Source organism: Falco punctatus (genome assembly GCF_963210335.1).
Source record: "Falco punctatus genome assembly, chromosome: 6".
In the NCBI taxonomy this organism is placed as follows: Eukaryota; Metazoa; Chordata; class Aves; order Falconiformes; family Falconidae; genus Falco; species Falco punctatus.
The window spans coordinates 61,591,584-61,615,386 of NC_137585.1; the positions used below are offsets into that span (position 1 = coordinate 61,591,584).

General features: G+C 37.3%; 1 protein-coding gene across 3 annotated transcripts in view; it reads right to left on the bottom strand.

Moving 5' to 3' along the window:
• Positions 1 to 23,803, bottom strand: part of PPP1R12A (protein phosphatase 1 regulatory subunit 12A) — a 122,036-nt gene that overhangs the window by 61,867 nt on the left and 36,366 nt on the right. For all 3 annotated transcript variants that reach the window (XM_080392487.1, XM_080392489.1, XM_080392488.1), the window contains exon 2: positions 14,855 to 14,985. In XM_080392487.1, the coding sequence (XP_080248613.1) occupies positions 14,855 to 14,985 (131 nt within the window). The remainder of the gene's footprint in view (positions 1 to 14,854; positions 14,986 to 23,803) is intronic.

Consider the following 23,803-nt stretch of genomic DNA (forward strand, 5'->3'; position numbering starts at 1 on the left):
GCTCTTTCCTAACCTTCCTTCAGCCACTCCAAGTAGGCCTCTCCTCTGCCAACCCCGACAAAAAATTAACAGCGATTCCCTCAAGTAAATTTGTAGTGAATGAGCAATACCCAGTATAAACCAAATTATTCAAAACACAACTATTTTAAAGACACCTTTTAAGCCTGGTAATAAAATCCATGTTTGTTCTGTTGGCCACATCATTCAGAAACAGATGCCTCTGTCCTGGAAGTTTATGCATTTGTTTTTCTTCATTTGCAGTAAAAACAGTTTCAGCAAACCAATGACAGGGTTCAGATGGTGCATGAAGTCATCCTGGTGCCTAAAGGATTTTAGGTTTTATTAGGTAAACTAGCACTACCAAGGGAAAGGAGAGCAATCCTTTCAGACATGTAGGTAACTTGACTCTGCATCACATACAGAAAGCGAACAGCCTTGGTAAACAAGACTAGGAGAATGATGCCCTCTGTTTGTAATGCATAACTGAGCAGAAGCCAGTACCAGAATAATCCTAAAGATCAGAAAGTTTGGTTGTTTGTCTTGTTTGGGGTTTTTTTAATTACCTTCCAAACAAACTTTACTTTGACTTAATGTTAGTTAAAACTTATAGTATGACTTCAAATATGGGTGTATTTGACATTTCGGTATTTCTGGTACCATCTAGTAAATCCTCCGCATGCAACAGCATATTATTGTGTGTAGGTATGTATGTGTATTTTAAAAGTCATCCAAGTTTGGGGGTGGGGTGGGGGGGAAGGCAAATAATTGCTCGTATTTTAACTTTATTAAATAGGTGTTACCTTCATCTTGAAATTCCGTCTTTCTAAAGTAAACATAATATAACTTTCATTTCCTCAGCTGATATTAGATCGATACAGCTATTTGCATGCAGTGAAAAGGAAATTTGAGCTGTGTAATAAAAAGTCCAGAACCACGTCCTTGGATACCATGTTCAGAAAAAGGTGCTTTTTACGAAGTTGGATGCAGAGGAAAAATAAAAACATATAGGACTCCCATCGGTCACCTACTTACAAAAGCTTTTGGTATAGCAATTAAATTTCTGTGTTTTGTAATTCACTTGTTGCAAAATAGCCATGTTCAACAGACAGCTACAGAAGAATAATTCAGAAAATCCAGTAATTTCTGTAATATTCTGGTAGGTGCTCATTCAAAATATAAATAAATGAGAAGGAAACAGTAGCTTGATCCATACCATGTTTATTTTTGGAGCTGCAAGCTTTCGAGTGTTGACACTGAAGCTAAAAGGTACCTCTTTTAGATACTCTTGTAGTTTAAGTATAGGGAATTCCAAGTACCCCTGGAATACCAGGAAGTACAGGAACAGGAAAATAAAAGTAATTCCTGATGTTTTGCCCTGATGTTTCCATGATAAGTATTAAGCAGTCTGGGTCAGACTGGAAGAACAAGTTTGCTTTTTGATACCACTGTTTCATGAAGGCAAAAATACTACTTCTACTTGAAATTTGTCTTTTAGGAATCACTGCTGTATATTCCTCAATAGCTATTGTAGATTGAAATTAACCACCTTGAAAGAAAACATGAAATATTTATTTTCTATAATTATTATGAAACCCAGATTCTCTCCCATCATATTACGAAAAATAACTTTCGTGAAGGGTTGGAATCTCAGTTATCTCTGAGACTGTAAGTAACAACCCCCTGAAATTACTGTGCAAAAGCCAAACAGTCAACACCAAAACCAAGCTCAGGAACTGGAAGTTAAAAATTTTAACTAGGAACTTGGCCTACAATCTGAATTAAAAAAACCAAACCAACAAAAAACCTCAAACCAACAAAAAACCCCTTACAGCTGACGTGTGTGTGTGTGTGTGTGTGTGTGTGTAAGTCTGTTAACAAAATGCATATAGACACACAAAGTAAATGGACAGGAAGACACCTCTCTCTGAAGACAGTTAAATAAAAACTTAAGTCTTATTTGTGAATTTAGAACTTAATCTGGAAGATGCTCAGACTTTGGCTTTACTGAAGTTTGTCAGCTGCAGACAAGATACGCTACAGATAACATTTTAGTATTTTTTATCTCTGCAACAGAAAGAGGGGCATATGTTTACATTCAAACCTTGCCCCAGTTCACAGTATCTGGAAACAAGTTTGTGAAGTCATTAGGGATATAATTAACTTCAAGTACTCGCTGAACCTGAAGGTCACCAGAATGGTGGCAAGCACAAGGCAGGGCAGAGAAGTGGCTGCTGAATTGATTCAGTTTAATGAGAATTCTTATTGAACTCACTGGAGACTCACTAGTGAAAACAAGAGGACCTATCAGACTAGGCAGAAGACTGGACAGCAGTCTCTAACTCCAAAAACATGAAGACAGGGACCCTCCTAAAAAAATCTCTTGCTGTTCAATGTGTTGTATATACATTTAAAATAAACATGTTTAACGTGGTCTTCCAGGGAGACATGGCTTAATTGCTAGTGGGGGTACTAACCAACAGCAAAACTGGTCTCCCAACAGCTTTTAACTAATCAGCAATTTAATCTAAATCCAGCTGTTTTTTTGTTTTTTTTTTAAATCCATAGATCATGGAGTTCAAATTAATTCCACGAGTGTGTTAACTGAATGGTAACAGGGAGCCAGAGACAGGAAAAGTGTTACTGTGTTCATGCATCTGTGCAAGCCATCACTTGAAGAAACAATGAAAATAAAATCTGCCCCACAGTCCACAGGATGTAACAACAAAATAGAAACTTGCACATCTTTGGAATACATATTTTAATTGCCTTCTTTTAAAATGCCTTTCAAAATTATTTCACTGTTTTTTTTAAAATATAAAGCATCAATACACTTTTAAAAGTACATCTTTGTGAACCATTCAAATTACTAATAAAAAAAGACATCTATAATCTGGCCAAATAATGTCATGAGATATTTAACAAATAAAAAATGTAAATTTTTAACATCGCTGTTTCTGACTTTTTATTTTTTAAGTTGCAGTACACTAAAACTGTGACACTTGATCCTTTTCAGACCTCCTATTGGCTTGCGTGTCTGGGAATATTCCTATAAATATTTTCCCCCTGCAGAGGAGTTTCACTTCAAATTTAAATTCCTAACAATGTTGTTATTAACTCAGAAGTAGAATGCAACCTCAAGCTCCCCAGCCCTTCTCAAAAGTGGTTTTGGTCTGGGTCTGGTTTTGTTAGTTTGGGTTTGTTTGTGCTAAAGTTACAGCTTCTGTGATTCTTGAATTTTTAAGGGGCACTTCTCAAAATAACATATTAAAGAAAGGCCTAGCCTTTTTCTTTTTTTAGAAAAAGATCTTAAATTATACAAACTTGAAGCAAATACAATAGCATTAGAATAACATTGTGCTAAATTCTATTGTTGTACATAATATGTATACACCCTGTGTCAGTGGGCAAGTTTCAAGAAAAACGTTCATTGGCTGAATATGAGCGAACAGCCAGCACCAAGCCGTTCCTCAAACACCCTCTTGTGCACCCTTCACACTTGCTTTTAAACACATAATTCAAAACCCATATAAATGTAACTGTAAAAAGTCACATTTTCACTCTTTTTGAAATACATATTGTAACCCTTGTAAGCATTTGGTGGAGAGCACTAAAATGTGCGCGGCACAGTGGAGGTGGCTGGCAGGTCTGGCAAGGCACAGAGGGGCCCTGCTTGCCTGGGCAGTGGCATGCTGCACAGCACAACAGGGGATCTACTCATCCTCTTCCACAACGACCTACAGGTAATTTCCCTTGTCCTCCATTCTCCACAGCTGAACTACTCCTGCAGTTGTCTTTCGTCCTGGATCTATGATTTACAGAAGAAAATAAAGGCTCCATAGTAAATACTGGAACAAAACTGTACAAATTCAACTGGGCCAAGAATACTTTCTCCTGTATGATTTTACGACTGAAGTAGAATAAATCAAATTACCTGAAAAACAATTAAGTCAAACTCACAGGGATGTCTTACTCAGGCACTCTGCAAAACACCATTGCATGCTCTCAATTCCTAGTGGACCTCAACCTTCTGCCTCTAAACATTTAACTGCATAGAAACTGACACAAGAAGACAGGCTTTTGTGATGGAATTTAAATTAAAATAAAATAATGATAAAACTCTAGCACTTTTAAGGTTATGTTTCTTTGCAAATTCCAGATTTTTTTTGATTTTTTTTTTCCAGAGAGAATAAGCAGCAGCACTTTTTAAACAGGAATGCTCCCCCTATGAGCAGTATCATCAGCCAGCAGCTACACAGAACACCAAGTTAAATAAGGCCAACTAGGATTATTTGGCAAAACTAGGTATTTTTCTTGAAATACGTGACTGATTATTTTAAGACAGCTGATATCAACATGAGATCTGAGGTGGATTTATTATTTCCTCTTGCAGAATACAAGCGTTGAGAATTTCAGGTAGCTACAGATGTTTAAAAAAAGGAATAAAAAAGTTGAGAAGCAAATGGCCAAATGATTTGGAACAAACAGAAAGGGGTATTTATTTTCCGTTTTTACCAGCCTAATCCAGATTTCAGCATATGTGCTTTTCTAAATTATGGCCCAGTTTGAAAAGACTTTTTGTATCTTTCAATATGCAAGAGCTCCTCCAGATAGCAGCAAATCCAGTCTCTGATTCTCCCTCATGAAGCTGTTACAAAAGGCATCTCAGACAGACACATATCTTCACTTCCAAATTGTCAAATACACCCAAAGTTATCAAAGTAGTAAGCCAAGCAATGAGAAAAAAAATTCCCCCTATGCAAACAGCACTTTCTATAAATCCTAAATACTGTACTTATATGAAAAACATATTTACGTTTATGAACCAAACACTCCACAACATAGGAACACACACCACTGAGCTCTGCACATAGCTAACTGTCCCCAGCCTCCACCGCAACTTGCATGTCCAAGAAAGCACAGCAACTAGAATCACATCTGTTTTCTGTCTTGGTATGCAGAAGCTTTGAAAAAACAGCATAGATAACAGTATCTGGTTAGTTTTACTCCTCCTGTGTTCCAAGAAACCTCCGAAAAATGCCAGCAATAAGCTCTAGAAATATTTGTACGTAGGCGGCCACCTAAACATTAACAGTACAAAGATGGAACAGGAAAAATTCCTACTTGCAGCATATGAGAAGCAACTAAGCCTTCATATTTTACCATATTCATACAGAGGAAAGACATATGAGAGGCAGCAGAGCAACATTTAGGTTAAAGTAAACAGTGAGTGAGAAAAGTAGGAAACGGGAAGAAAGCTGTATAGGGAAGCACATGCTATAACCTATTTTAAAAAAACACCAAAAACAAAACACAAAAAAACCCCCATGGAGTCTGGTAATGCCAGGATTAATACAGGGCAAAAAACTTCAGCAGAAAAGAAATATGGCTAAACAAAAACTATTTTTAAAGTGTATGTCAAATGCTAATTTCACTCTGCACTTCGTGAACAAGTGTTTCTCTCCTTTACTTTGAAGTCTGCACCCTATAGTGCAAACATGACTGTTGAGTTTGAAAAATAACTTGTTGCAGCTGCAGAAGAGTACATAAAGTAACTCTAGATCACAGAACTCTGTGGCTCAGGATGCTTTCCTATAGCAAGTCTCCAAGCATTTGTGGTGATTTATGAACGTGTCATCAAAGTGAGTATTTGGGATTGAGTTACGCTGGTTAGAAGAAAAGGTAACAACAGCATGGAGGCAGAAAAAGAGGAGGAGGAAGGAAAACTATGCTGCTGCCCACCTTCCTCAGCTAATTCCTCACCAACAAGAGGTGATCGCACCACTAGCTCACTGTCCCTCCTGCCTTGTGCCAACAGTAGCATTGCTGTATTTGACTACAGCAGCACCACAGATTCTGATTTTTAGCTGCTGCTTTCTATTTCAGCAGAAGTTAATGAGTATGGAGGACAATAAGCTTGTTTAATTAGGTCCAACAGCCACGTGGTGGCGTTTCTATCAGAAAAACTTAACCAAGATCAATTATTTTACTGTGTTTAAACAGATATTAGCATAGATATAATCACTCCATCAGAGAACTTATTTTATTTGTAATTATGTTGTGTAATAATAGAGTGACCAAATCTCCCTATGAAGCAACATTACTATCACAGTGCAACTTTTAGCATCATCAGTAGTACTGAACTCAGTCTGACCCCTTGTTAGGTATCAGCAATCTGCAACTCATAGCAGTTGTTTGCCTGTCCAGTCCACTTTCAACTTCCTTCAAAACACATTTCTTCCAAAAGAAACTCTTACTCTTTATTCAAATCTGATAAGCAGTGCCTCAACCACAATCAAGAGGTTTCAAGTAATTGCTTTTTTTTATGCTTTTCCTGTCATACCTGCTGTTACAAAAACCCCCTACATTTTTGTGTCTTGGTGTCTGAATCGTATCCAGGTAACTCACATACACCAATGCACAGCAGCCTTCTGTTTATAGAGATACCATGCTATATTTACAAGGATTTCAGAAGAATTCAAGCAGCTTTTATCCTGCCTCAGTCAGGGTAAGACTAGAAAAATACACACAGATTAGGATCATCTGTACTTCAATGACGTAGTTTAGGACATCTAACAAAAGACACAGCTGCAAGAAAGGATAAGTAGGTCATAAATTGCTTTAGTGTCATTAGAAAGTCTACTGTACATGGCAGAAAAGGGTCAAACACAATAGAGAAAAACACTTAAGTAAAAGCTGAAAGAAAATAAAAATTGAGATGCACAGAAGTAGCAATCTACACCACACCCATGTTTTCTCCTAGAAAACACTCAACCCCAAATTTACTGTGAATTGAATTTTTTATCAGGTAACTGAATAAATACTATATTCAATATTTAACAGCACTAACAATTCCACAGGTTCCACAGCCTAAGAAGAATCTATCGCTGTCTCTAAAATAACAATTTTGAATTAATTGATGAGGCTCTCACAAGTCACAGTATACCACACTTATCAAGCACTTGATCAATTCAAACCCTGGTTGCTCATGTATTTGGAGCTGCTCTCCCATGTTCTAGTCATACCTAGAAAAACAGGAGTCCATCGGGGTCAACAGGAAGTTATATTATCCAGGGAGGACCTGATGTTACATTTCTCAGCAGTCTGCCTGAGGTCCCAGGCTTCCATATGCTGTCACATTCAAGAGGATACCAATAAAACCAATGCTCTGTGATAAACAAGTAAGATCTTTCCTATGCACATAATTTCTCAAAGGAGGATTTTTTTTTTTTTTTAGACATGAGCTGCACTTTCAAGTTCTTTTTCAGCCAAAAATTAAGACTGCTCTGAGCTTTGCATCAGGCATCAGTCCCTTAACTTTTCATTAGATGCAGTGAACTGCTAAAGCATATTAAAAGAAAAAATATACCTTCCACTAAATCTTATGTGCCTGAAGAAGATAACTCTGAACTTAAAGGTTTAGTAAATTTATCTTTAGAAGAATAGAAATGCAATATACTTACTAACAAATATTTAGGGTCACAAGTGGAGATGCACACAGTAATCCAATGTGAAGCCATCAGCTACACACTGTCTTTGTGCATCCCAGAGTGACCCACTCTCGTAGACTCTCTCAGCTGAACAAACAGGTATCAAATCAGTTAGGTCCTATAACTTCCTCTAATCCATCAACCATATCTTACATTATATTTCTGCCAGCTGTTTTTTATCCAAACATCAGATCACAATTACACAGCAGAAAAGGTTAAACTCTACCACATAATGATCATGACTTTGAAAAGGGAATTTCACCATCCACCTAAACAACTTAAGTGTTTCATTATTCTTAAAACATACGTATACGCAGCAAAAACATGTTGAAAACAGTACACTGCCACAGCACATCTCCATGATAGAAGATGCCAAATGATACTAGCTTACTGATCTTCAAGTTCCTCCATTATTTTCTCTGATAGAATTTAGCTTTATCCTTGCAGATATGTAATACATGTTTGGAGGAGGAGAAACTTTTATGTTGCTCATAAAGAATGAACACTGCACTTTGATTTGGGGGAGAGGGGAAGAGACTAGCATATTTTCTCTCCCAATATTGTTATTCTCAATCTGTTCTTCCAGAAAGAAGCAAGGCAGCAAAGACAGACAAATTAACCTAAACTATCTTCCAAAGCCTGAGGTGACCTTTTCACAGCTCTCACAATAAACGTTGCGTTTCTACCAGTGTCAACTTGAAAGAAGTCATCCTTCTAGAAGAGCTGTTCTTTGGTTGGTAATAAACCTCCTTTGCCTGCTTTTATTTTGTCACCTAGCTTTTTTTACAATGTATCCTTCTGAAGTCCTCTTCCCATTTGCTGAGTAGGTTGTATCAAGTTTCATCTTTGGTCCTTCTTCCTTTTAATTCTACTCCTCCAGTTAACACCTCCCTGTGTCATTTAAAGAAACATCTTGCATCCTGACAGAAATGCTGACTCACCTTGTAGCATTCTCTATCAGACCAAACCCTGTATCATCTCACATAATCAATTTGCATATGGTTTTACATCAGACCACCAGCTTCACCTTGTCATTCATACATCCAAACTTCTGACTATCCTCCAAAAATCCATTTCTGAATGTATCACTAATAACATCACTTCGTATTCAGTTAGTTAAAACCATAACTGCTAACAAAGCTAAAGGAGATGGGAGCCATCCTTGACATTTTTATCAGTCTGCTTTGCCTAAATAATGTCTTGCTTTTCTGATTATAACGGGGTATAGCAAAAAAAGTTTAGATCAAAACCACTCCAGTAAGTAAAAGCTCCAGATGATTCAGCTATTAAAACTTAGAAATGGATTAGAAACTACTGTTTTGAAACGTATTTTGTGGCACTACCCTCAGATATCATGGAAGAACATTCAACAGTACCAACTGGTTCAGGCTCGCGAGGTGGGAGATGAAGGAGAGGACTTCACCTCAGCACAGGCAGCTCTCCACAGCCAGGCTTCTGATCAGAGGTACAAGCTATGTCTGAAAAGCAGCCCAGAGTTTTTTTTAATACCTGCATATCTATGCCAACTGCTGCTGGCAAACTAGATCAGCTTACTTATCCGAAAGAGAGTAAACCTTCCAAACTCCCTGAAGGCTAGTCTTAAGCTAATAGTTCCCACATTGTTGTGTGATCATTAGATAATGCGAGAGAGGGGGTAAGAGCCTGTGGAGGAGGGAAAACCAAGGAGAGAAGGGAATGACTGCCTATTTCTGCGGTAGTCTCAAGTTAGATCACATCAAGCATATTGTGAAATTGAACTGAACACCCTTTACTAGCTGTTGCCACATGAGCACTGGTCCCATCCATGTACCACAGGCAAGACTCGCTACCACCCAGCACCCACAGCAGTCCCTGCAAGGCAAGTAGAGCTGTAAGTAAACCACCTATCACTGAACATCTATGTATTCAACTACAGGTCTGCAGGACTGTCTCTCCTCAGGATACTAGACAACGATCACTCAGTCTTAATGGTCTGTTACTAAAATAGAGAGATACAGGGACAATGGCTTGCTGAGGCTTCAGCAAACTAGTTTGGCTGGGTTCACTTTCAGTTATCTGGAGTCTGGAAAAACAGATGGGCAGCAGCAGCAAGACAGTGGTTATGCACAAGCCTTTTAAAGTCTGCTTTAAAGGCTAGGGGAAGGAGGGGATAAAACATAGGAAACTTTGGGCAGGAAGGAAAGCAGGTGAGCTGGGTTTTAGAGCAGCAGAAGTGGTAAAGCTGCTGCTCTCTTCCCAAATGAACTGAGTGAGGAGACTCTGAACTTTAAAAAGTTACCCTCTCTCTAACTGTAATCATGTTTCAGCCTTGAAAATCTGTAAAATAAAGCCGTGTCTTGAAACTGTGCTGTCTTGGGGTCTGTATGTGTAACTGTGTATCAAACATGCCTCCTAAACATAAAAGCAACCATACTGAGTTAGACCCAACATCCTTTTAACACCTTGGCTCGTCTTCAAAAGTGAGCACATCTTCAAGAAGAATAAAAATAGGCCATATACATGTTTTTTTCCAGTAATACTTTTCCAGTCTCTCAACTACTTTCATGGATTTTCTGAACCAGATCCCATTCGTATGTGTATGTATTCTGTGTTTGGTTTGGGTTTTTTTTTTTTTTAGTCCACCCTCGGTGGATTTCTCATCCCTTGAACCCGTAAGAAATTTTAGAGTCTACAACAACGTTTGGCAAACTGTTACTCAGAGGTAGTACCCACTGCATGAAGGTATAAAAAACCCCTATTCTTCCCTCAGGAGGCACCTCCCTCCCCCTCGTATTTTTTTGCACAAAACTGTCACTAAGTTATTTTTGAAAAATGCTTTTCTTATACTTGCTGAAAGATGCACCTTCCTTCATTCTGGCGAAAATGAAAAAGCATTCAAATTTAAGTAGTAAAACTGTACTGTAACCTCTAAATACTTGCAAACAACCTTCAAAATATATCAGCTACACACTCACAAGCAGGATGGTACAAAGCCCACAAAACTAATTCTTGAACAGAAATTTCTACAATTTCAAATATATTTTACATTAGTCTGGTACAACACAAAGCAGAGAGAAATAAAGAGTAAGCATTTAAAAATTACGTTTCTTAAATGCCACTCTGCACTGTTTTTCCTCCTCTATTGCATTTTTTGCATTCTAAAAAGGATTTTCTTTATTGCCTGATACCAAAACAATACACAAGCTTTTCAACTGCAGAAGAGATCTGTCAGATAAAACAAAAAATCATCATTATACATACCCAAACAGTTTTACAAAGGTAGTTTACACCCAGCGGTTTTACAAAGGTAAATGTAAGGGTCCTACCCATTAAATACCATCTTAAAGAATGCACACAAAATTTCCTACTGCATTAAATTTTGTTTCCACATAGCTATAATCTTTCAAAACATTTGATGCTGACTTTTAAATTCATACTAGCACAATCAAGAAAAAAGGCTCCTTTGTGTAAAGCTTTCGTATATATATTAAAAAAATACAGAAGAATAGAAAAAGAGAACATGCTATACAAAATCCACCTGTTTGGGGAATTTTGAAGAATTTTAATTTAAAACATGTTCATATTACAATTACTTGTAAGCTATTTCACATGATCATAAACTAGATGAACACTAACTTAAGTAGGCAATTCTTAAATTAAACTATTCAAAGAATTTCTAGTAAGCTGAAGCACTTCCAGCACTTAAGTATTTCAGAAATAGCAGTGGAAATAGAAGGAGCAGTTGTCCTCCATGGCAACTTTTACTTTAAAGCACAACTCTCCACCCGCAACCAGCTAACACCTTTTTTCATGCTAAACTATGTTCTCTTGCTGTATTTTACCTGAAGTTCTATAAGACTAACATTTCTTAAACTGGAAGATGAATTATTTAGAGGAGATGGGAAGTGTATTCATGAGGAGGTGGTTGTTCCAAAGGAGCAGAAAACTGAAATGGGAAAGATGCGAGAAGATGCCACAGGACTGGTGAATGCAGTGGAGGCTGACAGGGAATGTACCTGCAGTGAGAAGTCCATTAGGCAGACAGTGCAGTTAGCGAAAGCAACATAAAAACCATGGCACCAATTCACTCAGCCCATTAGCAATTAGCAGTGTCAAAACATGACTGAAGTGGTGGCTCCCTGAGATACCCAGAGTTTTTTTGGAGAAGCTCCCTACCACCTACTGTACTTCTCTCAGATCTCCAGCACATGGGTGTACTCACTCAGGAACATCTGAGCAGCAGCAGGTGCTACTAAGAACAATGTGTATGTTAGAGGGAGAGAGAGAACACAAGAGGATCGTGTCCAGTGAAAGCACAGCAAGATGGGAAGGTTCCCACATTGATCAAACAGGCAGGCACCATTCTGTATCAAGCCAAAGTGACTCCCAGTCGTTCCCATTTACCATACATAGTAGGAAATGGGTGTTAGAAGCAAATGGATGGAACACAGAAAGAGCAGTTGAACTGTGAGATTGAGTACTGACTCAATTATAAAAGCAGTCTGAATAGAAAACTTTCTCACTCTATAAAAAACACATTAACCACCTCAAATATAATCCTCTGGAAGTCAAAAGGCACCAGAAGAAGAAAAGCTATCACAAAGATTGTACTATAAAGGTTTGTAATGATTCAACTTTTCTTTATTTTGAAAGCAGAACCAAGGTTTTACATCCTATTAATAGATCTGTGAACTTCAACACACCTCAACTCAGTTATACTGCACAGACTCTAACCCTAGTGATGAATCACACAAGATTAATTATGCAACATTAACAGAACTTCTGTTTTCCTTCCCCCTCTTTTAAGCTTAGAAAGTGATGTACACACATACATGAAGAATGTTAAGGTTGAAAGGTGAACAGAGTCACCATGCTGAGAATGTGCTAGAAAGTCTCTAAATTAAATTCTAAACGCAGAAATGCATTTCATAAACAGAAAATATATCCATCTCCTCGCTCTGTTGCTTTCTTAGATGTAATTTTAGATTTTGAGATATGAAAACTTGAAATAATGAAAGTATGCTATCAAGCCACATTTTTCTTCTTAATTATAAAAATATAAACATTGTAAACAATCAGTATATTAACTAAATTTGCATATTTGGAGGATTTTTACAGATTTCAAGAGAAATACATTCCACCTGTTTACATCTGAAAGAAGTCCTAAGAAGACTTAAGATGGAAGCAGAAATAGATTGTCGAGCCTCCAATTTGGCAAGCTCTACAAAGCTGTGCAACAAGCAGTTTCACAGGAGGAGGAAAAAGGGAAGCCCAGGTCAGAGACTTCACAGCCCTTCACTAACAAAGTTAGGAAACACTATTCCCTGACTCTCTCTTGCACCTTGCGAGAAAATAGTAAATGAAAAGAAGTTCTGAACAAAAATGCTACTACATATCATACAGGACAGAACGATGACAAGCTATTAGCTGTGATCTTTTCAGAACTATGTATTTACTCAAATCAAATGCTCCCTTCCATGAACCAGAACATTTAGTGCTAAAAATGAAACATATCAGATTCAGCCACAGAGACACACACAAACATCCTCATGCTTCCCAAGAAAGATGCATCATCACTAAAGAAGGTGCTGGATCCAGCATGTATGGGCCAAATAAAAATCAAATTTCTAACCTCTGGTAATTTATTCGGTCATCTTTTTATCTTCCCAGTTTTGCCTCAGCTGCAAATTCTGCTGTCAGTTTTGTAAATTATTTGAAGCTGAGCTCCTAGAGAAGCAGTCTGAAGAAAACCTAAACTCCATGGGCCTCATTAGATACAAATATTGCTCCATTCAAGTCAGGTTACCCTTCTCAGCCGTATGTGTGAATTTGTTTGAACAGTTTATCTTCAAAACTCTGTGAACCTTAAAAACACTGCTCTTCCAACAGCTTAGATGTCCCACATCCCACAGGATTACACTCCAATAATCTTTTTTTTCAAGGATATCTACAGAAAACATGTAGAAAGGTATTGTCTGAGAGTATGAAAAACACATGGCTGTCTTTAACAATATTACAGATTTCAGATACTCAACAGTGAAAAAGTGCCTCGTGAACAAGGGACATCACTCTCTTCCATAAACTTCTGTCTACATTAGGCTGCAATGCCAAACCAAGAACACTTACTCAACTTTTTCCTACTGTTGAAAAAAGGCAGGTGTTTTACCTTCACTAAACTGAAGAAAGGCTTATATTATCTCAGTTTGTACAGAAATTCTTGTCATAGTATAGCCAACAAGTAAACTTTTCCAGCACGCATGCAAGGGAGATTACACCATCAAACATCTGCACAGTGTAGAAAGACAGGTTGCAGGAGTTAGCAGTGACACAGTGTCCCAGTTACAAAAAGGATATACAAAACACTTCTCTGTACGAACACCCCAAAAAAAATTTTCCCAGTGAAAACAATATACAAGAGTCTCCAGAATTTTTCTCTTCCCTTAAGATTCAAGCAATCAAAACTCTCAAACTCACAGAACATCAATAAACAACTCCCTAAATTTACAATTTCTATCTTTTGCCACTGCAATTAGTATAGCAACATAATTACATGATAAAATAACTTTCTGTATTTTATCCAGGTCTTACACTGGATCAGACATCACACTGTGTTTAGCAGAACTAATGAACTTTGTGTTTACCCAAAGGGCCTTTAGAAAGACACCATTAACTTTTTTACTGCAAGAACAGCACGCTGAACAACATATGCCACACATTTTCTCAAATTAATCATAACTTCAGGTCAAACCAGACAACCTCAGGAAAAATTTGATTTTAGCATATATCTTCAGTGCCCCTCAACAGGCTTCAAGAATAACAAGAAAATCACTCCTGGAATTTAGCCCCGAGTAAGCTTTAACTAATACCATAACAGGCATCTAACTTCAACTGCAAAATTTTGCTCCACAGCCAAAATAATTAGCAAAAGTCACCACTTTATACCACACCTGAAAAACAGAAGTTTCAAGACTGCAAATACCATTGCAAAATTGCTTTCCTACATTGTAGACTTATCCTGGGATAATGTTTCAGACTACTAGTGAAATGTAAATTTGAACTTTCTGTGCCTTCCCCCCGTAACAACCCTTCTACAGAGGAAAGCAATTTTTAAAAAAATCATTTGGCAGCCATGAACAGTCTTAAATGTTTACGTCTTACAGCTACCTAGGATACAATATAAGAAAGCTAGAAAGAGAAAACGCAATGCACAAATAGATATGCACACAGCACACTTCACAATCAACGCATAATATAAAAGCATTCTCTCTCACTGCACATCCCAGAGGCAACTAAAAAGACAATTTATGAATGCCATCTGCTTCTAGTGCCTCTCTAACAACGTATTAGTAAAATACATGTATTTAAAAAAAAAGAGGAAAAAGTCTTACTCTGCTATATCAAGATATCCACAGGAAGCAGCTGCATGTAGAGGTATCCAGCCTTCATTATCTGGTTGATTAATATTTGCTCCATTTTCCACCAGAAATTTCACCATATCTACGTTATCATCTATACAAGCCTATAAAGAAAGAAAGATTTAAGAAATAAGTTCATATTAAAGCTATTCTACAACACTGTGCATCTTTAAGCAACATCTTCAGGAAAAAAGGTAAGCATTTTCAGGTCTGATGAGGGAGTAGGGTTTATTTGTCAGGATTTGACTGTTAAGACAGGAAGAATGTGAGGGAAAAGCAGCAGGTGTTACAGATTTGTAATAAAAAGTCCTTAAATTCAAACAGTTTTAAAAAACCCAACAAATATTATTTCCTCAGGTAAATTTCTTCCAGTTTGCTGAGGAGCCATTTAAACACCCCCCACCCCGCCCCGCAACCTTATTCTCCAGTACAAAGTGGTTCCCGTTATAAAGCCTCCAGGCCCTCACTCCATCACAGATCCAGCTCAGTCACTTCAGTGGATATTACAATTGAATAAACACTTCATACACCATGAAGTAGACTTGTGACCAGGAGATGGGGAGTAGTTTGGTAAACAATACCATAACATGGTTTTAATTATAATACAGTTGAGACTAAGGAGTATGGAAGGGGATGCTGCGTTGCATTTCAACAGCCCCCTGCTGTTTTCTACTGCAGCATTTTCTATACCACCACAGATCTTTTAACAGTCTATTAATCACTGCTATTTATAAACCTGAGTATCAATTTGGCACACTGCAGAAATATTATCATTTGTGCCCATCTCTTAATTACCAAGCAAACAGTGTTGCCCAGATGCAGAACTACTGTCATTCTCCAGATCCCCATCTTGACTGGCTCCTATTTTGCCTTTCTTCTCTGCGTTTGAGTGTTTTTCTCACAGGGTGCTCAGGGAGTTTTCTTGCCAACTTCCATACTGCTGCCCTTAAAAGGACAGAGCAACAGAGAGAAAAGTCCCTCTGCATTTCAGGACAGCAAGGACTCAAAACAGCTAGACCCCACAAGACTGGTATTAATTCTGTAGCTTAATAAATCAACAATACTACATAACCAGAAGGCTGAAATGAGAACTTTTACCGCTGGGCTCCTAAATCCTAGAGAATTATGCCTCTAATTAAATGCAATTAAGGTATAAACTCTACCTCTCAGAATACTCTTACAGCAATGAAGACTGAAAATTATATACTGCTTTATTATGGCAAAACCCCTCAGATCTCCTTATTTAAGCAATTGTGCCTTCATAATATTCACCAGTTCATTATAAGGACTATAAATTTATAAAAGAAAACTTTGGAATTGCCTAAGCACTTTTAAATACAGATCTTTTAATATTACATTTCAATATGCTGCACACTTATATATCTTAAAATCCTCTGAAATTCATAATCTGTGAAAAAAGGATATCCTAAAATTGATTAATACTAATTAAAAAAAAAAAAAAAAAAGAGCCAGACCATCTGGTTCTGACAGAACTCAACACAGAACAATTCTTGCCCATTTTTCAAGTATACATAAGAAAAATTGGCAAGACATACTCAGAAAAATACTGTTGCTAAGTGAATCAAAAGCTTACATATGCAGCACATTAAAAGACATATGACTAAGTGGCTAAAAATATTTGACCAAATTTAGGCAGTTTATTGTGCCATACATGGCAAGAATCAGGAGAACTCAAATACACTTCTCACGTGTTATCAGAGATTGCACATTCATGACAAGCAAAGATAAACAATCTGTGAGATTATATACATTTTAGGATGATAGAAGAGTAACTATTAAGATAATAAAATAATTTACTTGCATATGCAAATGGGAGAGTACTGGCATTACTAGTGATCACATTTGTGAGGTTTAAATAATGTTCCTCATAACGGATTATACAATCTGAACAACTGCTCTAGCAATTTTATTATGGAACAACAGAAGCCACAGAAGCTGAAGTTGATGAAATGGAAGACAGATGTATAATGTAAAAAATATGACCTTTAAGCTTCCTTAAGCAAAGATTACTTAAAAATGAGCTTTGTACCGGAAATATTTTATAGAAAACCCACTGTGGCCTCCAAGGAGATTATTACCTATTTTAACATGAAGAAAAGCAAATGCAACTGATCCTGTTGCTGAAGAACACACATATAATACATCCTATTTCTCCTTGTCTCCTTTTTCCCCTTAACAGCACCACTGGCAGGTGTTTGACAGACCCCATCACTCTCAGCACTACCCACATGAAAGACACCTCTGACTATCAGCAGGTACCTTAAGTCAGAACAGCAAGAAAGAAATGTTACAAAAGAAACTTTATCTCAATGTTTTTCCATTTCTGCTCTGCTTGTCATTGCACTATCTTCGTGGTCACTTCTAAATGCAATATTTATCAAGTGCCAGAAGTGCCTCTGTCGTGAAAGACTGACATCTCAACCCCAAAAGGAAAACTTGTCAAAACAGCATGATAAACTTAAAGCAACAGCCTCTGAAGTCTGCCTTTCTAGGCCTCAGCATGGAAGTTATTACAAAGGAAAAAGAAACATACATGCAATGTTGTTAGTGACTCAGAAAGATAAATTCCCATGATGTCTCTGTCTCAGCCTATGCACAGAGGACAGGTAGCACAGGCCTTCCTCTTTCACATCTGCTACAGTCCTTCCAGGATTAATCTTAGGTTTTGGTGTTTGCCTCCCCATGTCCCTTCCTTCATGGTCCTTAGTTCTCACTTAGAGTCTCAGTTACCATTTAGTGAAACAACAGGTCATCCCTAAAGCTCTACCCAAGTGCTTGCTAGCCACCACACCTGTAGAGCACACATGCTAGCCAGCTCCTGGGGCAAGAAGAGCAGCATAGGAGTTCAGGCTCAAGATTCCCTTGATCCCATGCACTGGTTCTGTCAATCAACACTATTCCCAGTCTCCACAAACTGGTAGAAAGGCAGGATTTCTGCATGAAGCACTCATTACGCTGCCAAATTTGATGTAAGTTAGCCAATGGTCCCCAAACAGAACAGCTAGACAGTACCATCATATAAACCTCGTTTCCTTTGGGAACTGATTTAGAAACTTGGCTAATTAGTCACAATGGAAGCAAAACAAAGCAAAGTTGATAATACAAAGTCTGGTTACCTTTTCTGATAAGAATGGAGATGGTATCTCAAAGGAAGTATATTAAGGCCCGGGAAAGAAAACTGCTTTCTGTTTGTACAACCCGAAACCTGGACTACAAAGACCAGCAAAGATCAGCAGTGCCTGGCTCCCACACAGACCAACCCTAGGTAGGTCCAACTTGCCCTGGAAACAACATGCCTATGTTAAGTGAAACAACATTTTAAAGGGGATAACCAGAACACTGCTGAACATGCTAGATTTTAACTGCCTTCACCATGACTTTGCATCCCAGTGCAAGCGGCATGTGATCTAGCTGGCTCTCATTACTATCAAGTATTAAGTACATAGGTGAAGGGTAGGTAGACCTAAGTTATTAAGCAACCTTAAAAATAGCTAGCTTTAGAAGAGGTATCTAGAGTGCTTGGTTCCTCAGTAGGTAACCACCCAAAGAATTCAGCAGACAGCACTTCCTCCCAAAAGACAGGAAAAACAAGTGTGCATTAAAAACAAAACAAAACAAAAAAACCTCAGAAATCTTGTAGGGAAAGAGGCAATCAATCAGTTATGATTACTGTCCCACATATATGCGGCAAAGCTATACAGTTATGTATCTTACATTGGACTACAATTTTTATTGTTTCTCATCAGTGATGAGATCTAATGACGCAATGTCATCTAACAAGGTTTAGATCTTTGATTTTTTTACCAGGATTTTCTAGAGAATAAAACCTAGCTTTTACTGTTACCTGCTTAGTATCCTGATCTATTCCACAAATTAAGATACTTTGCCTCTGATAGCAGAAAATAAACATTGTATATTTAACCTGTCATCACATTTCCTTTTTCCTTATTACTCTTAGTACGGAAAGGAGTCAAAAATATTAACACAGCATAATACGTTTGACTTAAAGGGATAAAACAAGCCAAAGAACCATTCTGAATTCCTGTGGGAACACTGGAAAGAGGAGAAAGACCTCATGCAGTGGCCTGGAGAATAGTTTATCTCTTCTTTGATTTATCTAGTGAACCAAGTCCAGTGAGTCCAATGGGAACTAAGCAGGACATTAACATCTTTGTTAATGTACCCGAGAATCAAATTAAGGGAGGGCATCACAACACCTAGAGCAGAGCTGGTTAAAAGTGGTTCCTGTTCTCTTCACCCTGGATTGCTTGCTCCCTCTGCTGTGACATACCCCACCTTAATAGCTATGCTGACATACTTTGCTGAACTAGATCTGAAGTGGATCAGAAAAGCAAACAGAATTTAAATAAAATAAGAAAAGGACAGCAATATACTATTACCTTTATCTGAGTAAAGCAGAAATGCTTTGATTATATTAAAATGTGTTTTATATTCAGATAAATCTTGTTCTGAAATTCATCTTCATGTCCCAATTACACTATCAGAGAGACAACATTTTGTTTTGCTGTGAAATTTCACCACTTGCAAAACCTGTGTTAAAGCTTCTTGTTTCAAACTGACATTTTCCAAAGAACACATTTCTAAATTTGCAACCACTTCTACTACTCCAGCTTTTAAATTTACCCCATTTTAGCCCATTTTCTTGTTTGTACAGACTTCCTAAGGAAATCACATTACTCGCTCTGTCTTACCTGGCTGTCCTACCTCTTTCATTTTCAACTAAAATTGAGACAGGAATAGAGGTTGAAGAGAATTCACTACTTGTCATGAAAAGGTGGTTAAAGGATAAGACAGCGCAGTTCACAGTGTGAACTCAACGATTACCACTTCTAATTTCTATCTGGCCCTCCAGCAAGCTCAGCACCACCAGATAATCCTCACAGTTGCAACACTGGTCTCAGCCTGCAATGATTTTTACCCTCATGAGGAAAAGTTGTGTTAGGACAGAGGACATTACAGTTCATTAGTCACACTGTTTCTGAACATCTTCTGCTCATCTTCACTCTCCTTGGGGGGGGGGGGGGGGGGGGGGGGAAGAGTAAGCTTACATATTGCAATTCTTAAATTTATTTTTTTCTTTCAACAAACCTCATTGAGAAGGTATAAAAAGAAGTTTGTTCGAAAGATCCAAAGTAAGCTTGAGCAACACTTTCCACTTTTGGCAGGTCACATATTTATGCTGCACATTAATTAACAACACAGCACAGAAGTGAAGTGGCAGTAAGGCACACAAAAAGTAAACATAAGCCTTACCTAACTTCCAAGCTAGAGACCTGAGGTAACCTGGCAGTTATAGCCACTAGAACAAAGGAAGAATAATTTTTGCACCTTAAATTTGTTTGTAGGTCATTAATTCAATATTTTCATATGAAGTATAAGATATTAAGAGTCTAATACTAGTAATGCAATGTCCTAAGACTCACGGAGTATTTAGGAACATTTCCAGGATAAAGGGTAGTAAGAGTGACCAACAAAAATTATGTCATGATTTTTTAGTGATTATTACATTTATTTACTATTTAAGGAATCACTGACAAAATTACATATTTTACATTAGCTGAGTGTTCTTTTTAATATAATACATACAGGGTGGAAAGACTACTGTTGATGTTCACATTTACGGTGCAAAACAGGACAGTATTGGTGTTGTAAGAGAACTTCAGGCACTAATCTAGTATTACAGATGACAAATGTTGCTCAATTATGAAATTACGTATAATCTTTCTAGTGTTCACTTAGCCAACCCACAAGTCGTAGCTTCTATTTTTCAGTGAGCTGGAGTAATACTCAGTATTTCTGCATACTGACAAAATCTAGTTTTAGGATTGCATATTTTACTTTTTTAAAGCATGCCTACTCATATAAATGGAACAGTTCACCATGCAAATATTATTGATAAACCAGTAATATTACCCTTTTGCTACACTTGTGTTATTTTAACTTGTTTGTAAATATATGCGTGTATGATGTATGTGTGTATTATTTTAGTTAAGAATGCCCTACTCCTTAAAATCCTGGAAAGCTGGTCCATAGTCCATACAAAATTGTTAAAATTATAGTTGCCATATCCCATAACTCAAATTAACAAATAATTTCAAGGGCATCTCATTGCTTCTGAAAGTTCCGGCAGTTTCAAGTTTATTATATTTATCTCACCCCAGAATATAAATCAATCTTGGCACAAATGTCAATGTCAAACCCTTTCCCCCACTGCAGGGCAGCAAACTTTTCTCTGGAGAAATTTCTTGGAAACGTTTCACTTATAAACATAGAAAATGAGAATCCTTTTAGACACCTGCAAAAGCAGGTGGGCAAGATATCTTCTAAGGAGAAAATACTACTTGAGGCTGATGCAACATTTCATGTCCATTCAAGTCTCATGGGGAAGGCATGCAGAGACTATTGAAACCAAGCATCCATTAACCATCATTATTTAATTTGAATGCTGCAGAGCTGTCAAACATTGACAAAAATAAATCATTCCAGAACTCAAACTTCTCTAGCTATTAATTCCACTTCATGTAAACACCTTGTCATACGCATGAGTATTATCTCCACACAAGTTCACTTAGATTTTATTTCAGCTCCAAGAGGTGGATAAACCAGGAGCTACACAAAATTGGTAACTGTTTAGCTCAAATATTCAGTAAGAGCATAATGTAATTTCTATACTACAATTTTGCCTTGTTTTCTCTGCTACACTGAACTACTAAATTACATGCCTTTAAACTTTGCTAGTTTAGAACTTATAGTTAAACCTGTAAACTTAATTAAGGGCACAACTGATGAAAAAAACTAAAATCTATCACTGTTGAGACTAATAGAATCTAAATGTTATAAAACTGATTTCACAGTGACTTCCTATTATTTAAACCCTAATGAATGCTTAATCATAGTTCTTAATCAGGACTGTAACAGAATACATATATTTAAATAGTTTTAGCGTGTTTCAAGTAGAGATAGAATTATTCTTGACCTCTAACCTTGTGCCAAGATAAAACAAGGGGAAGAGGAGAGTTGGCCCTGTTATTTACTATAACCACATATGCTACCATTTCTGTTAGCAACCCCAATAATGGATCAAGACTCACTCTAACAAACATTACATGGACAAAACAACCCAGTCTAATGCCTGTATTGTTGGTTTAGCCGGAAAAAAAACCCCAACTATTCCAGGCTACCTAGTATTACATGCAAATTTACTTTCAAATAAGTATTTGTTTTCTTTTTTAGCTGCATGCACATCTATTTTCAGGAACGCTTGAAATTCCCACACTAAAAAGTTCTCTTAGTTAAATCTACCATAATAAATGTCTACTATTAAACTTTAATGGTATTCATTTATTTCAACTTAAAGAAAAATCTCAAGACAACCTGCCAAAAAGTATCTGGAAAAAGCCTGCCAAAAAAACCCAAACACTGCTGGGAAAATTAGATGTCATGGAAAAAAATGCTAGCCCTTTTTAATAAAAAACATTACTTTAGAAGAGATCAAACAGCATTCAAAGACTAAAATACTGATACTGGAGCAGATCTATTTGCCTTAATGCCCTTTTTCCTTCTGGGTCAATATACTGCCATGAAGTTGGTGAAGACACTGGACACAAAGGACTCCAGGAAGCAACCTTTGCCTAAACTTCACACAAATGAGGTTTCTCTCTTAAACTCACGGTATTAAGTATCTAAGAAACAACTTCTGCTGTTCCTTCTGGTTTCTTTGGATTTAAAAACAAAACTAGTACATTCTGTTGAACAACAGGACTTGCTTCTATGTAGATTCAGGCTTCTTAGCTTTATAATGACACTGCAGGTGAAATAGCATGAGTTTACTGGGCAAAACGGAGGAATGAAGATCTGACTGACAGCATGGTATTACAGCTAGTATGATGTACAGATTCACAAGCTGTCTTGCACCCTGGAGGCTCAGGCAGGTATGTATGAATTACATATGACAAGACTCATTTTAGCTATGCGTTGTTGTTGAAACCTACACCACTTGTCCAGCAGCAAATTTGTGAATCTGGGACTTAAATCCAGAACCAAATTTCAGACTCAATTTCATAAATGGCTTTCTCGCTCTTTTGGCCTATGCCTTCGCAGATGGATTTCTGAGGCAATTTCAACAGTTGTGGGTGATGCACCATGCTCGGCAGGACGCATACAACCCTCCACATCCACCTCCTGACAGGTAGAGAAGTAGTCTTTATTCATTGAAAATCAACGTTTTTTAGGAGTAAACAAAATTTTCATACTGTAAAAATACAATGCCATTATGCAGCTATGCTTTCTTTAAGCATTTATTGTTATAATTTTGGCAGATAGTGATTAGTTTTCACAGTCACACAATGTGTAAATACTAAAATTCAGAAAGGGAAGGCAGTGTCATATAGTATATATGTACTTCTGTCCAAGTCGAATTCAAGAACATGCCAATTTTATTTCAAATACTTAAGTCTTTTCACGAGTAAACATAATCTGCTTTTAGTATATGGGCAACTAAACAAGATCATGTGCCGAAGCAGCTTTTTAATTTAAAATACCTAACATACTGATACCCTTCAATACCTGTTCTTAATCAAATTAATCATCTAACAAAACAAAAAGGCATCAAGAAAACTTACTAGAGGAATCCATTTATATAAACAGGTTGGTTAACTCTTATGTTCTTTGGATTAAATGTAAACCACGTGCTGAGTTTCCCTTTTTTCCTCTGCTTCTGACTATCACCTCTACAGAGCTCTGAGTTCTTTGGAGAAGAAAACTGTGCTGCCTTGGAAAAAAACCAAACCTGACCACATCTATCAGCATTTCACTGTGAATTCCAATGGGCTACATTAGTGATCTAGTCGTCAACTGACATGTAATCTTCTGCTTTAGCAG